Source organism: Glycine soja, chromosome 10, assembly GCF_004193775.1.
Source record: "Glycine soja cultivar W05 chromosome 10, ASM419377v2, whole genome shotgun sequence".
NCBI classification, from domain to species: Eukaryota; Viridiplantae; Streptophyta; class Magnoliopsida; order Fabales; family Fabaceae; genus Glycine; species Glycine soja.
Genome location: NC_041011.1, coordinates 4,239,895 through 4,253,178, shown reverse-complemented (window position 1 = coordinate 4,253,178; position 13,284 = coordinate 4,239,895). Strand labels below are relative to the sequence as shown.

At 31.2% G+C, this 13,284-nt stretch overlaps 1 protein-coding gene across 1 annotated transcript; it reads left to right on the top strand.

The window, feature by feature from the left end:
* Positions 1–4,311: 4,311 nt before the first annotated feature.
* LOC114370635 (probable pectate lyase 4) lies at positions 4,312–7,664 on the top strand. Its single transcript, XM_028328025.1, has 5 exons — positions 4,312–4,694; positions 4,823–5,174; positions 5,440–5,650; positions 5,752–5,820; positions 7,245–7,664. The coding sequence occupies exons 1-5, from the start codon at positions 4,463–4,465 to the stop codon at positions 7,473–7,475; spliced, it is 1,095 nt and encodes a 364-aa protein (XP_028183826.1). The 5' UTR covers positions 4,312–4,462; the 3' UTR covers positions 7,476–7,664.
* Positions 7,665–13,284: the final 5,620 nt, after the last annotated feature.

Genomic DNA, 13,284 nt, shown 5'->3' with positions numbered 1-13,284 from the left:
GACCAAAGTTTTTACGACTGATATCGACATAAGTTGTTTTTCACTAACGTTGGCCGAAAATTTTTCGGTCAGAAGTTTTTTGTATGATGTCAACCAAAGTTATTTTTTGCTGATATCGACTAAGATTTTTTTTAGATGATGTTGGTTAGGGTTATTTTCTCACTGATGTCAGTCACGGGAAATTTTTGCTAACGTCGGCCAAGGATTTTTTTTGTCGTTGTCATCTAGGTTTTTTTAGTTGACATTGAGTAATGATTTTTTTGGCCGACGTTGGCTAGACTTTTTCTATTAACATCGATCATGACTAACTTTTGAGTAGACACCTGTTAGGGTTTTTCAGCCGACGTCAGTTAGGTTTTTCCATCCAACATCGGCCAAAGCTATTTTTTAGCCAATATCAGTTAGGGTTATTTTTTAGTCGATGTTAGCTAGGGTGTTTTGGCTGATGTCAACTAGATTTTCTTAGTCGATGTCGGTTAGAATTTTTTTACTGACATCGACTAAGGTTTTTTGGTTGACATCTGCCAGAGCTATTTCTTAACCACATTAGCTAGGTTTTTTGGTTGATGTTGGCTAGAGTTTTTTTTGCTAACACCAGCTAGGTATTTTTGACCGACATCAGACATGATTATTTTTAGTCGACATCGACTAGGTTCTTACAGTCGACATCCACTAGAGTTTTTTTGGTCGACATCGACTAGAGCCATTTTTTAGCCAACATCAGCTAAGGCTATTTTATAGTCGATGTTGGGTAGGGTTTTTTGTTCGACACTGGTCAGAGCTATTTTTTAGCAAACTTCGACTATGGATTTTTTGGCCAATGTTGACGAATGAAGTTTTTCAGCTGACATCGGGTAGGTTCTATTGGTCAGCATCGACCAAACTATTTTTTAGTCGATATTGGATAGATTTTTTTATCAACGCTTGCTAGGATTTTTTAGGCCGATGTTGGCTAAAAATATCCTTGGTCAATGTCGTTCGAAAAGACCATAGCCGGTGTCGGTTAAACAAACCCTAGCCGACGTTGGTAAAAAAATCTAGCCAACATCGGCTGAAAATAGATTCAACCAACGTTAGTAAAAAAAATAGTCCTGACTGACGTCAACTGACAAATATTTCCAGCATATTTTGACAAAAAAATCCTATTTGATGTCGATAAAAAAATGACCTTGATTGATGTCGATTTAAAAACATCACTGGTTGTGGTAAGACAAAACAACCCTAGTTAAAATTATCAATATTTTGTATTTATAAATTATTAAAAATTAAAAATATTTTTTAATTAATATTTCAAAATTAGATTGTGTTTATTTTCTATAAAGTTTAATTTTAAAATTTTATCTATATAAAAAATAAAATTGAAATTTTGCATATGGAGAAAATTAAATTGTCCTATTCAAACAAAAAATTTAAATTGATTTATTCAAATAAAGCATTTAAAAAATAAAGAAAATTAAAATCAAAATAATTCAAATTTTAGACATTTCAAATTCTTTAAAATTTTAAAATTTCTAATCTAAATATAAGATAAGATATATAGAGTAAACCAGTAAGTGTAAACATCTTCCCTCGCGGGTTCAGTTCTTTCTTGGGATTTTCCCCCTGTTTTAAAAAAAAGTGTAAACACCCGCTAAGTTAATATGATTCGTAGTCATAATCCAAATAAGAGCTAAATATGTATTTTCCTCTTAGCTTTATGCAAAATTATGCCAAGTTGAAAACCAAATTAACTCATGTGATGAATAAACGACACATGATTTTTTAATTGCTACCATCGCTTCATCAAGGTATCATATGGATTCAGGCTAAAGTCATGTGTGATGATGTCCTCCTCATCCCCAACACAGAACCCATGGGCTCTAATTGATTGTTAGGCCCAATAAATTCTGTATGGGCTGAAACTGCTGATGATGGATAAAGGAATCCTGGAAAGTAAACTGAGGGTTAATTTGGATAAACTTATAAAAAAGAAATATTTATAGAAGAAAAAAATATAATGAGCTAAAATGAATCAAACTTCTGAAAATCAATTTTTATGTCATGTATTTTTATTTTTGGAGAAGTTAGATGAGAAATATGTGAATAAGTTGATTTTTGGCCAAGAGCCACGTGCTTCATAGCGGTAAGCTGTACAATGGTGGTCTCCTCGTTTCAGCAATGGTTAGGGGAGGGGGGTTCACCGATAAATATTTCGATGCTCAAGTTATAGTGAATGCATACCTTGTCATTCTCTTAAAATAATTATCTAAAAATAATTCAAATGATAATTTATAATTATATGATAATTTTATATTATCAATTCATGAGCATTAAACTCATTTAATATTTATAGCCAATTAGCCATGTTGATTTATCATTAGCAATAAGCCAATAAATGTCACTAGATGTCATTGATTTGTTTCCCAAATGTTTTGAAGAATAATAGCTTACAGATAATCAATTTAAATGTTTGGCCCTCATTTACCTGTTGACCATAGATTACAACACTAGCATTATTATTATTGGCCTTGGATATGATTTAAACTTAGTTTCAAAAAACCAGATTTCGTAAAAACATTGATCGATGCATTACAACACTAGTTAATTGTAAATTAATGTGTAATACTCCAACAGTGATAATATTCTGCCTCTGCCAATAATCTACTAGCAATAGATTGTTTCTTTGACTTCCAAGATATGGGAGGGTTCCCAATGAAAATATAATAGCCAGTGGTTGATCTTCGAGTATCCACACACTAAGCCCAATCTGCATAGGTATATGCCTGCATATAATTATTGGATGTAGCTGAAAAAAGTAGTCCTTGTCCCAGGGAGCCTGCAAGTTACTTGAGAAGGTGATGATGTACTACATTTAAGTTTGACTTAATTGGTACACTGCAAATGAATCGCCATTAGAGTTATTTAGTTTTGAATTGGGATCCATAGGGAGTTGAGCTTGCTTGCAACTTAAGAAACCAGTATCTTCTAGAAGGGAGAGCATATATTTGCGCCGTGACCGATAAATGCCCTAACTAGACCAAGCAATCTCAATTCCCAGGAAATATTGTAGTTTGTCAAGATTTTTCAATAGAAAATGTGATTGCAAGCAAGGTTTAGTTTTCTAAATAAGCTACTGATCTAGCTATTATTTCATTGTCAACATAAACAAGGTAACAAATTAGGCACAAGAACCTTTAGCGAGAAAAGAATAATCACTCTTTTTTTAATCTAGATCAAGTGTATCTTTTACTATTTAATGTAGTTGCGTACATAGGACTCGAATTCGAGATCCTTGGTTAAGCTGAAACAATCTATGTCAGCTGATCCACAAACTTGGTGGTAGAATAATCACTCTTGGATTGTTTGAATCCATGTAAAAAGGTAGATTTTAACTGGGACCTCAATGCTTATCTTAATCCATAAAAATGGAGTTGTGAAGTTAATAGACCAATTTCTGCCCTCTCCTTTTTGTGTGACTGATCAACTAACTTAATCTCAAATTTGATATTGAAAAGGAGGAGGCACATCAAGGCTGAAGTCGATCAAGCAAAGGTCCTCATAGATGGATCTCTTAATGGCAAGTCCATGTAAATCTCTTCAAATAGATCTCCGTTTAAAATTGCATTATTGATGTCAAACTGAAGAAGGAAATATCCTTTAATGTCTGTTAATGATAGCAAAATCTCGCGGATATTAATTTTGCAACTGGTGAGAATGTTTGTTGACAATGAAATATGTAACTGTAATATGTATTTCTTGAGGACTGTGACTCAGTTTAGAGGATGTATAAGTCATCTTGGAGTTCACCCCTAGAAATCATCTTCAAATACTTGGTGTCCTGAATGTAAAAGGAATCAAAAGAAAATGTACAATGTAAGCATGGAATTCTTATCAATTATATGGCCAAGTATACCAGAAGTCCAGAAGATATCTATAGTTTTTTTTTTTTTAAAAAAAAAAAGACTAAAATATAATAACATTAAGCTTAAAAATATAGGCATAAAATGAAACAAGTTTACCATATTCTATTATTCCTAATTGTTTTTAAGAATCCAATCAATAAAATGTAATAACATCATTTTTTTTTCTCATTTCCATATTTTATGCCATCTCACTTGATGGTTTACACTTATTTTACACATTTTTCTCAATTTCTCATTATATTTATAATATCTATTACATTCAATTTTCTTTCTAGTTTCTTTCTCATTTGTCTCTTCCCTTCCAAATGTATATACTCTGAATTAGAATATAATCCAAACATTATACCCTGCGTGCTTGGGCAAAAGTAACTCCCATGCCTTTTGTTGTTGTTGTTAAGTGTTAACAAATATCGGTAGTGTGGTTACAGTAACGGTGAAAGAAAAGAATCGTTAGCAATACCAAACTTAGTAGCATTAGTCAGTTTTCAGTATTCAGTGTTGTCCCTTTCAATTATCCAACATAACTGAAGATCGTAGCTTGAAACGTCTAGCACCCTCAAATGGGTAACGCTCATCATTCACAATGGCATCGCAAACACGGTAACTCCGTTCTTCCGCCCCATAAATACAATCCTCAGCCACCACCAACCACCTCCAATTCCAACATGCTTTCTCTTCCTTACACCCACGTCGACACCACTCTCCGCTCCCTCGCCGCCCAAGCCGAGGGCTTCGGTCGCTTCGCCATCGGCGGCCTCCACGGTCCCCTTCACCACGTCACATCTCTCGCAGGTTAATTAATTCATCCCCTCTTAATTCATGTCGAACATCCCACTCACTTCGATGACCCAAATAAAGTATATAAGTGAAGGACAATCCTCGTCGCGCCTCGTAAGCTAAAACTAACTTTATGATTGCAGATGATGGACCGGGGTCGCTGCGTGACGCGTGTCGCCGAAAAGAACCACTGTGGATTGTGTTTGAGGTTTCCGGCACCATTCAACTCTCCTCCTACTTGAACGTGTCGTCTCACAAGACCATCGATGGTCGTGGCCAGAGGATCAAACTCAGCGGAAAAGGCTTGCGGCTGAAGGAATGCGAGCACGTGATAATTTGTAATCTGGAGTTCGAAGGAGGCAGAGGGCATGATGTTGACGCCATTCAGATCAAACCTAATTCCAAGCACATATGGATTGATCGTTGCACGCTTAGTGATTTTGATGATGGGCTCATAGATATCACCCGAGAAAGCACAGACATTACTATTTCAAGGTACCATCAATCACCGGTTTTCTTATCTATGCTTTTTGTTTTATGTTCTTTTGGTCTATACCACATGTGTTTTCTACTAAAGACTATTCTGTTTGAACCGGGTATGACCATTATGGACACCATGACAACAAGGGTCTCCCTCTAGTATTTAACAGGGGCTCGTACCCGAGACCTCTGGTTAAACTGGGATTGTGTTAAATTGGAACAATCCCATGCCATTTTTGTTTTATGTTCTTCGTTATTGAATGAGTGTTGTTGTGTTCAGGTGTCACTTCTCCCAGCATGACAAAGCCATGCTCATTGGGGCTGATCCCTCGCATGTTGGAGATAGGTGCATGAGGGTGACCATACACCATTGTTTTTTCAATGGGACTCGACAGAGGCAACCTCGTGTTAGGTTCGCAAAAGTGCATCTGTACAACAATTATATCAGAAACTGGGGCATATATGCTGTTTGTGCTAGTGTGGAATCCCAGGTGATTTGAGTTTGGAATTGCACGTAGGGTGAATTTCAAAACAAGTTTAATTTGAATGACGCACGAAGTTAATGTTACTTGCGTTATATGTTTTGTGCCAGATATTCTCGCAACATAATATCTATGAAGCAGGACAGAAAAAGGTGGCATTTAAGTACCTTACTGAGCAGGTTTGTCTAGTTCTTTTCTTTAGCGCCAAGTGATTTTTATCTTGATTTGAAAATCACGTATTATCAGAAATGTTTTAATTGATCTTTGCAAAAATGAAGTATGAATATGTGGCTCGTGATATTGATCACTTGATTTCTATCTGATAATTTTACAGTTTGTTTAGCTGGCTTGATATGCTAATATTTTTTTCTCTGACACCAACAGATGGGGTAGTAGTACAACAAATTTACTAGTTATTTAGTTGTTTGTTCATCTTACACTAAATTGCATCATTTTTTTCTTTTTTATAGTGTCTGACATAATTTAGATGTTATTACTGTTATCTATCCACAATCTCTTCATTACCTGCTTTTAGATATGCCCGTGAAAGTATTACAGATAGCAAAGGTAAATGTTATTTATGCCCCCCCTGGTTCGTTAGATTCAAAATCATTTTTAGGAAATGTATTCTTTGATGATATTTTCACTTCTCAGTATATATCAGATTCCTGTCAGAAGCTGCTTTTGTGGCTATTTCGTAGACAATCCCATCATTGAATGCCTAACCTTACCAAATTTCGGAATTCTTTGGCCTTGCACCACCTCTGGTTCATCTATGTGGCATTGTTCACTAGTAATGTAGCAGCAGTTCTGTTCTGGGATGACTTCAGCTAAATAGCTTGTTTGGTTCAGTGTTTTAGAAAGAGGATTCATGTCCACTTAGAAGCAACATAGTTTAGCGTCCGCATCTTTTCAAATTTTTGGATATGCACATTTGAGATGTCCAAACAAACACACTTTTTTTTTTTATCGCCAAATGTTTGGTTCAGTGTTTTAGAAAGAGGATTCATGTCCACTTAGAAGCAACATAGTTTAGCTTCCGCATCTTTTCAAATTTTTGGATATGCACATTTGAGATGTCCAAACAAACACTTTTTTTTTTATCGCCAAATGTTAATTGTTAGTTTTTGTTAGGAGGAGGGATCGAACCTACAACCTTTCCCTCCTTTTTAACCACCCAACCAACTTGTATCATCTAAATACCAACATTCATAGGCATAGAGAGTTGAAAATTAAGTTTGAGGTTAACAGATTTTTGTCATATCAGAATTAGTTCAAAGAAAGATTTTAATATTTATATCTGTAATCTGTATTCTGTTGAGGATAATTCTGGCATTTGGTTGCCTTTCACTTAGTTAATCTTCTGAGAATAGAAAATCTCTGTGCTGAAGAGTCTGTTGGTATTGGATTCTCTTCACCTCAGAGAAGAAAAAATAATTAGTCATATGCATCAAATTGACACTTGAATCAGAGGACATGCTCTCTACAACCTTTTATTCTAAATGGAATTGATTATTTATGATGTCTGATGAAATATTATAAAAAAATATTTCTGTTGGTTCTTTATTTGAATAACAATACTAAATTGGTGGCATCGCCGCAGGCAGCAGACAAGGAAGTGGGAGCAACTGGTACCATAATGTCTGAAGGAGACATATTCTTAAATGGTGCTAAAGCGGGATTAATGGCTGTGGATGTTTCATGCAACATGTTTCACCCCAGTGAACACTATCCCTCTTGGACAGTGGAAGCCCCTACAGATGATCTGAAACAGATTCTTCATCACTGCACTGGATGGCAATCTCTTGCTAGGCCAGCAGATCGAACACTATGAGCATAATAGAACTATAGAAGCTAAGCTGTTGCATTAATACAGGGGTAACTGAACTTACCTAATTGATCTCTTCCCCTCCCCCCCCCCCCCCCCCCCCCAAGTCTATTCTAGCATGTTACTTTCTGGTGTATATAAAATATAGATTAATTACGTATTATTAAATAAGTACTATACGTTTTTTATTTTTGCACTGCAAAAAACTTGTTTTATATATATTACAAGTTGATTATGTCACAAGTAGTTCCATAACCAATCACAAAAGGTGCAGTACAAAGATTGCCCGTGCACATAGAAGGGTGCCAAGAGCAATACAGCAACAATATTACAGAGCCAAAGCTTCCTAGCTACCAGTGCATACCCATCATTCCTATAGCACAGAAGGAACCCAATATATGTACTGCAGCTGCATTAGGCAACTTAAAAGGGTCAATGTTCCATATGTAGAGAGAACAATCGAACCCTTTAATATTACCAAAGCACTGTTTCTGAATTTGACACAAGGGCATTGAACTTAATGTCATTCCGGTGTTTCCACAACGCCCATATCACAGGTACCCACGTTTGTTAAATTATTATGGCTATTGACAAGACAGTAAACTACAAATTAACCAATCCCCTATGTTTTTCAACAAGACAATGTACACTAACTAAACTTGTTTCAAAATAAAGCGTCTTTGTCCGTGTTCCCTCTCAAACGTTAGAATAGGCAAAAAAGAAAAGTTAGAAAATTAAAATTTGTCCTTTTAAAGAAATGAGATAAGAAAGGTTCTTATCGAAAAAAGAAAAAAAAGAAAAGGAGTAGTTAAGAAAAGTTTCTTGGATAAGCAATCGTCCTACACATGTACAAACCATTTAAAGAAATGAGATAAGCAATCACCGATATCGTTTGTGTGTGTAGAATGCCTAGAACAAGGTTTAAACTTGGAATTTTGTCCAAACCAGCTAGTATCAGCAGAGCACGGGGATTTTATAAAATTTATTAGAATTTAATAATAAGTAATTAGTAAATCAATAATAGAGAGCACCAACAATATAAAATACGATCATTATCACATCATTATCACTGTTTGAATAATTTTAAAAGTCAACAAATTTATTATACATGATAGATTGTTATTGAATGACTTTGTAAAACTTTTTACTAATGTCCCCCATCGATCTATACAGCTAAAGAATCCGTGTTTATTTCCTATCATGAATAAAATTTTCTTGCCATAGTTAACAATAAATTGAGTATTTTGAAACAAAAAGATTTTTGGTTTAATTTCACCAAATTGGTCTCCTATCATTATTTGAGTCTTCCTATATTTCAAAATTCACTTGCTGATTTTAATCATTCACATTTAAATTTTAAAAATTGGTTAAACTAGAAAGTTGACCAACATTTTCTTAAAAAATAAGAACTTTAAAAATGCTTAAGCAAGGACTAGAACCATGGTCCTAGGAGTGAATTTGTTAATATAGATTAAAAAAATATTTTCACTAACTCACAAGTATTATTTTAAAAAATAAATATAATATATAAAATAAAAATAAAACTTATATAAATATACATATTTTAATTTATGTGAAAATAAAATTTAATCTTATATATTATATTTTAAAACTTAATATATGAGATTATAAAAATATAAATTAAAAAAATTGAATTTTAAACTATTTTTGCATAAAATTAAACTTATGTTAATGCTATATTTTATACTAAATATTCAAATGAACATTTGGGTGTAATGGTAAAAGAGTGTTTCTCACTCCAAGGACCATGATTCTAGTTATTTTTCAAGTATTTTTAAAGTTCTTATTTTTTAAGAAAATATTGATCAACTTTTTAGTCAACGTTTAAAAGTTAACTCTGAAGACTCAAATTTTGAAATATAAGGAATCTCAAATAGTGATAAGGGAACCAATTTAGTAAAACAACAAAATTGAGGGATGAATTTTACAATTAAATCAAGGTTTTTTTTATTGATGTTTGTCAGTTGGTGAAGTTGAATTCTTCTACTACTCATCAGCCAAGCTCATGTTATCATCATTAATCAGTTCTTCTATCAAATTTGTAGGAAAACAGTTCTCCATAGGCCGACATTAACAGGTTAATTGCCTATATTGTTATAAGGCGTATATGTCTAATATTGGCATATGAAGCATATCAACTAATAAGCAATTGAGCAACAAAATAATTACTGGAAAATGTTTTATTTTAATTTAGGATTTTTTCTCTCCAAAATTTATTGCTAACAAACAAAGTGTATACAAGTTGGGTTGAATTGGATTTGGAAAAACTCATCATTTAATTCAATTAAAAAATTTCAGGTTGGATCAGGTTTTAATATTTTGTTGTCAAATTCAATCTAATCCAATCTGATAATGATCAAGTTGGATCATGAATTTAAAAATTAAAATTTTTAAAACAATTTTTCTTAAAATGTACAATATAATTACATAGAATATGTAAATTTGTTGCATACAAAAATTTTAAATTTTCATTATTTTTATTTTTGTATTTTATTATAAGCTAAATTACAATTTTGATTCCTATAATTTTAAAAATTAATGATTTTGATTCCTTTAATTTTTAATTGTTACATTTGGTCCCCTAGTTTATAAATTAACAATTTTGGTCCCCCGGTGAATCATTAACTAATAATTATGGTTAATAGAGTCATTAAATTAATTAAAATTAAATAAAAATTGTTTATCATTCAAAAACTTTAATAAAAGATTATGAACTTGTTGTCAGTGGAGTCGCATGCGGCTATGGAGGTTGAAGAGGTGTTTAAGAAGAAGAGAAGAGCATATTGTTGTGGAGAATTAGTGTTAATAATTTTTATTAAAGTTTTTAATAATTAATAATTTTTAATTAATTTATGATTAACTTTATAACTCTATTAATCGAAATTATTTTCTAATAATCTACAAGGGGACCAAGTCGCAAATTTATAAATTAGGGGACCAAATATTATAATTAAAAATAAGGGGGACCAAAATCATAAATTTTGGAAACTAGGAAACCAAAATTACATGTTAGCCTTTATTATATTCTTATTAATAATATTAATATTTTATTATTATTATTATTATTATATGATTGGGTTGAATTCGATGATGGATTAACAATTTAAAACCCATTGTCCAATTTGAATATAATTGGATCTATATTAAATCAGATTTAATTTAACCCAATTACTTTTAAAATATATCTCAATATAATTGGGTTGAGTTAGATCATTGATCCATCCGGAGGCCTATTGACAAGTTTCTTACAATTAACTATCCTTAATTATTTTTATGATTTTAACTATTTTTTTTTGTTTTTACATGTAAAAGAATATTTTAAAAGTAAATTTCATAAATTTCTTTGATATATTCATTTCACATATTTTTTCTATATGATTCTTAGAGCATATCTAATGGAAGGTGTTTGATGAGTTTTTTAAGAGAATAATTCGTTTTTTTTTCAAGAAACTCATTATTAGAGAAAATCTCCGTAACATTGTAGGTTTCTTTAGAATAAGAATAGTTTCTTAGCATTAAATTTTTTTTCTTTGCATCAACGAGCATCAAACAAGTACATGAAAAATATAAAAATGTGAATTTTTTTTAAATTTTTATCATTAAAACAAAATTGTATAAACATTTTAAGAATGATATAACACTGTAGTAACTAAAAAAATAACTTTGCATATGCCAAAAGAAGCTCGCTTAAAAAACTTACATTGGAGATGTCTTAGTTTGGTTTTTGATGCGCCCCTCCATTAATTAATTATAGTTAGTTAAATAGAATTGAAAAATAATCAAATAAAGCTGCAACATAATCAACGTTGATAAGAGAAAATTAGAAAGAAAAAACATTAATGTTCATCACATGCATTGATGAATTAAAATATTGTTTAAATAAAAAAAGGAAAAAAATAATTTATGCCTAAAATAATTTATTTATCCACAACATTATGTATTCAAGGAATAATAGGATTAAATACTAACATTGTCTCCCTGGGAGATATATATGATCTTTAAAAAGAATCCAAAAAGTAAGTCTGGAACAAGATATTCTATATTTAATCTATGATAGTAATTTGAAAAACACTAGAGAAAATTCGAGTGTAGAAACAATTGAAAACATAATATAAATGTGGGTTTTATTTTTAGATTTGTAAATTAATAATACTTCATTCAACGTTGACTTAAAATATTAAAGCATCTTATGACTTATAAACTTTAATTACTTCAAATCAACATTAGATAATATGATAAGATTCATAGTATCCACAACTCTGTTATAACAAGAATTGTGCTGAGGACATTTTTGTAAAGAGCATAGACGCCCTTAAAGAAGAGGAACATAGAAAAACTATAGTATAATATATGTGATTAATAATATAATAACAGAACAATTCTAAATTGTCTTATAATATATTTTTTACTAATCTTTCTTTTATTTTTTGTATGGTAATAATGAATGCATTTTATATTGTTTATAAAATAATAGAAAAAATTGTGGAAATTAAAGACATGACATTATTCAACATAAAAATAGAAGAGAAATAGAGTATACTGTTGCGTTGAATGAGTGTAAAATTAAGACATCTCAAAATGAGAGTTGTTTTGTTTATATAATTGGACATATTTTTGTCTTAATGTAAGATTCTCTAAGGTCATGTCCCCTACCTCCTTTTCCCAATTAGTATTGTTTCAGGAAGCTTTTTTTTTTATTCTATTGGCAGTTGTTATTTGAATTCCAGTTTTGGGGCAAATTATTAAAGAGTCATACCACTCGTTTTGTATCCAAATTTGGAAGCCGCAACTTTGAAATTTATAGCATTTCTTTTCCCATGATATATCGTTTCTATAACACCTCTTCGTCCAATATTCTCTTTATGAACCAAAAATATTTCTCACTGTTGAAGTATTCCTTTTTTAATTTTATTTTCTTTTTATTCCATCTCCAAACATGTTTAAACATTCATGTTAACTTGTATAGAAGTCCAAGTTCACTATAATGTTTTATCATTAATAGTTTAATTTTTAAAGAAGCAGCGTAAGAAAATGAACAGGGAGTAATCATATCGATGAAAGATCACTGCATGGTTGATGTTTTTATAATATTCATGTTACTGATATTAGAAATTAATTAAGTTTAACTCACTTCCAGATATTAACCTGAGAGGAAAATACTGTTGGTCTTATTAACTATATTTCTAGTTAATATGGAACATTTTAACACACTATAATTAAGAGGATTAGATATTTAAAGTGTAGGTTTTGCACGATTGACATCTGCTAGTAGGTTAATAATTTTAAGACTGAATATATATACTTGATGTATAGTACCATATTAAATATTAACTAGATTCACTCTCAAAAATTAATTCAAGAAAAGAGACTTATAGGAAATATTTGACCCGTATTCTTAACTGATGTAAAACATCTTTACCAATACAAATACATAAATTAAATAACAATCTTGATATTTTTTTGTAACACTTTGTTTCAAGTTTTCTGTTTTTGTTAGTAGCAAGGCTATTTACTTATAGGGAAAAGCTCATACACCTATCTTAAAATTTGACTTTTTAACAAATTTTCATCATAAATGCATAAATCTTTTTATTTAGTTCCCAAACTAAGTTTCTATCAATATTAAGCTTTAATAAAAGTAATTTTTATTTTTCAATTATAATATACAAATATAATTAAAATTATTTCTATAATTTTCAGTACAACGAAAAAATAATTCATAAAATCAATATTACATTTACACCAAAAAATTTACGTATATAACTTGAAATTTCTATATCAATCACACCATCAC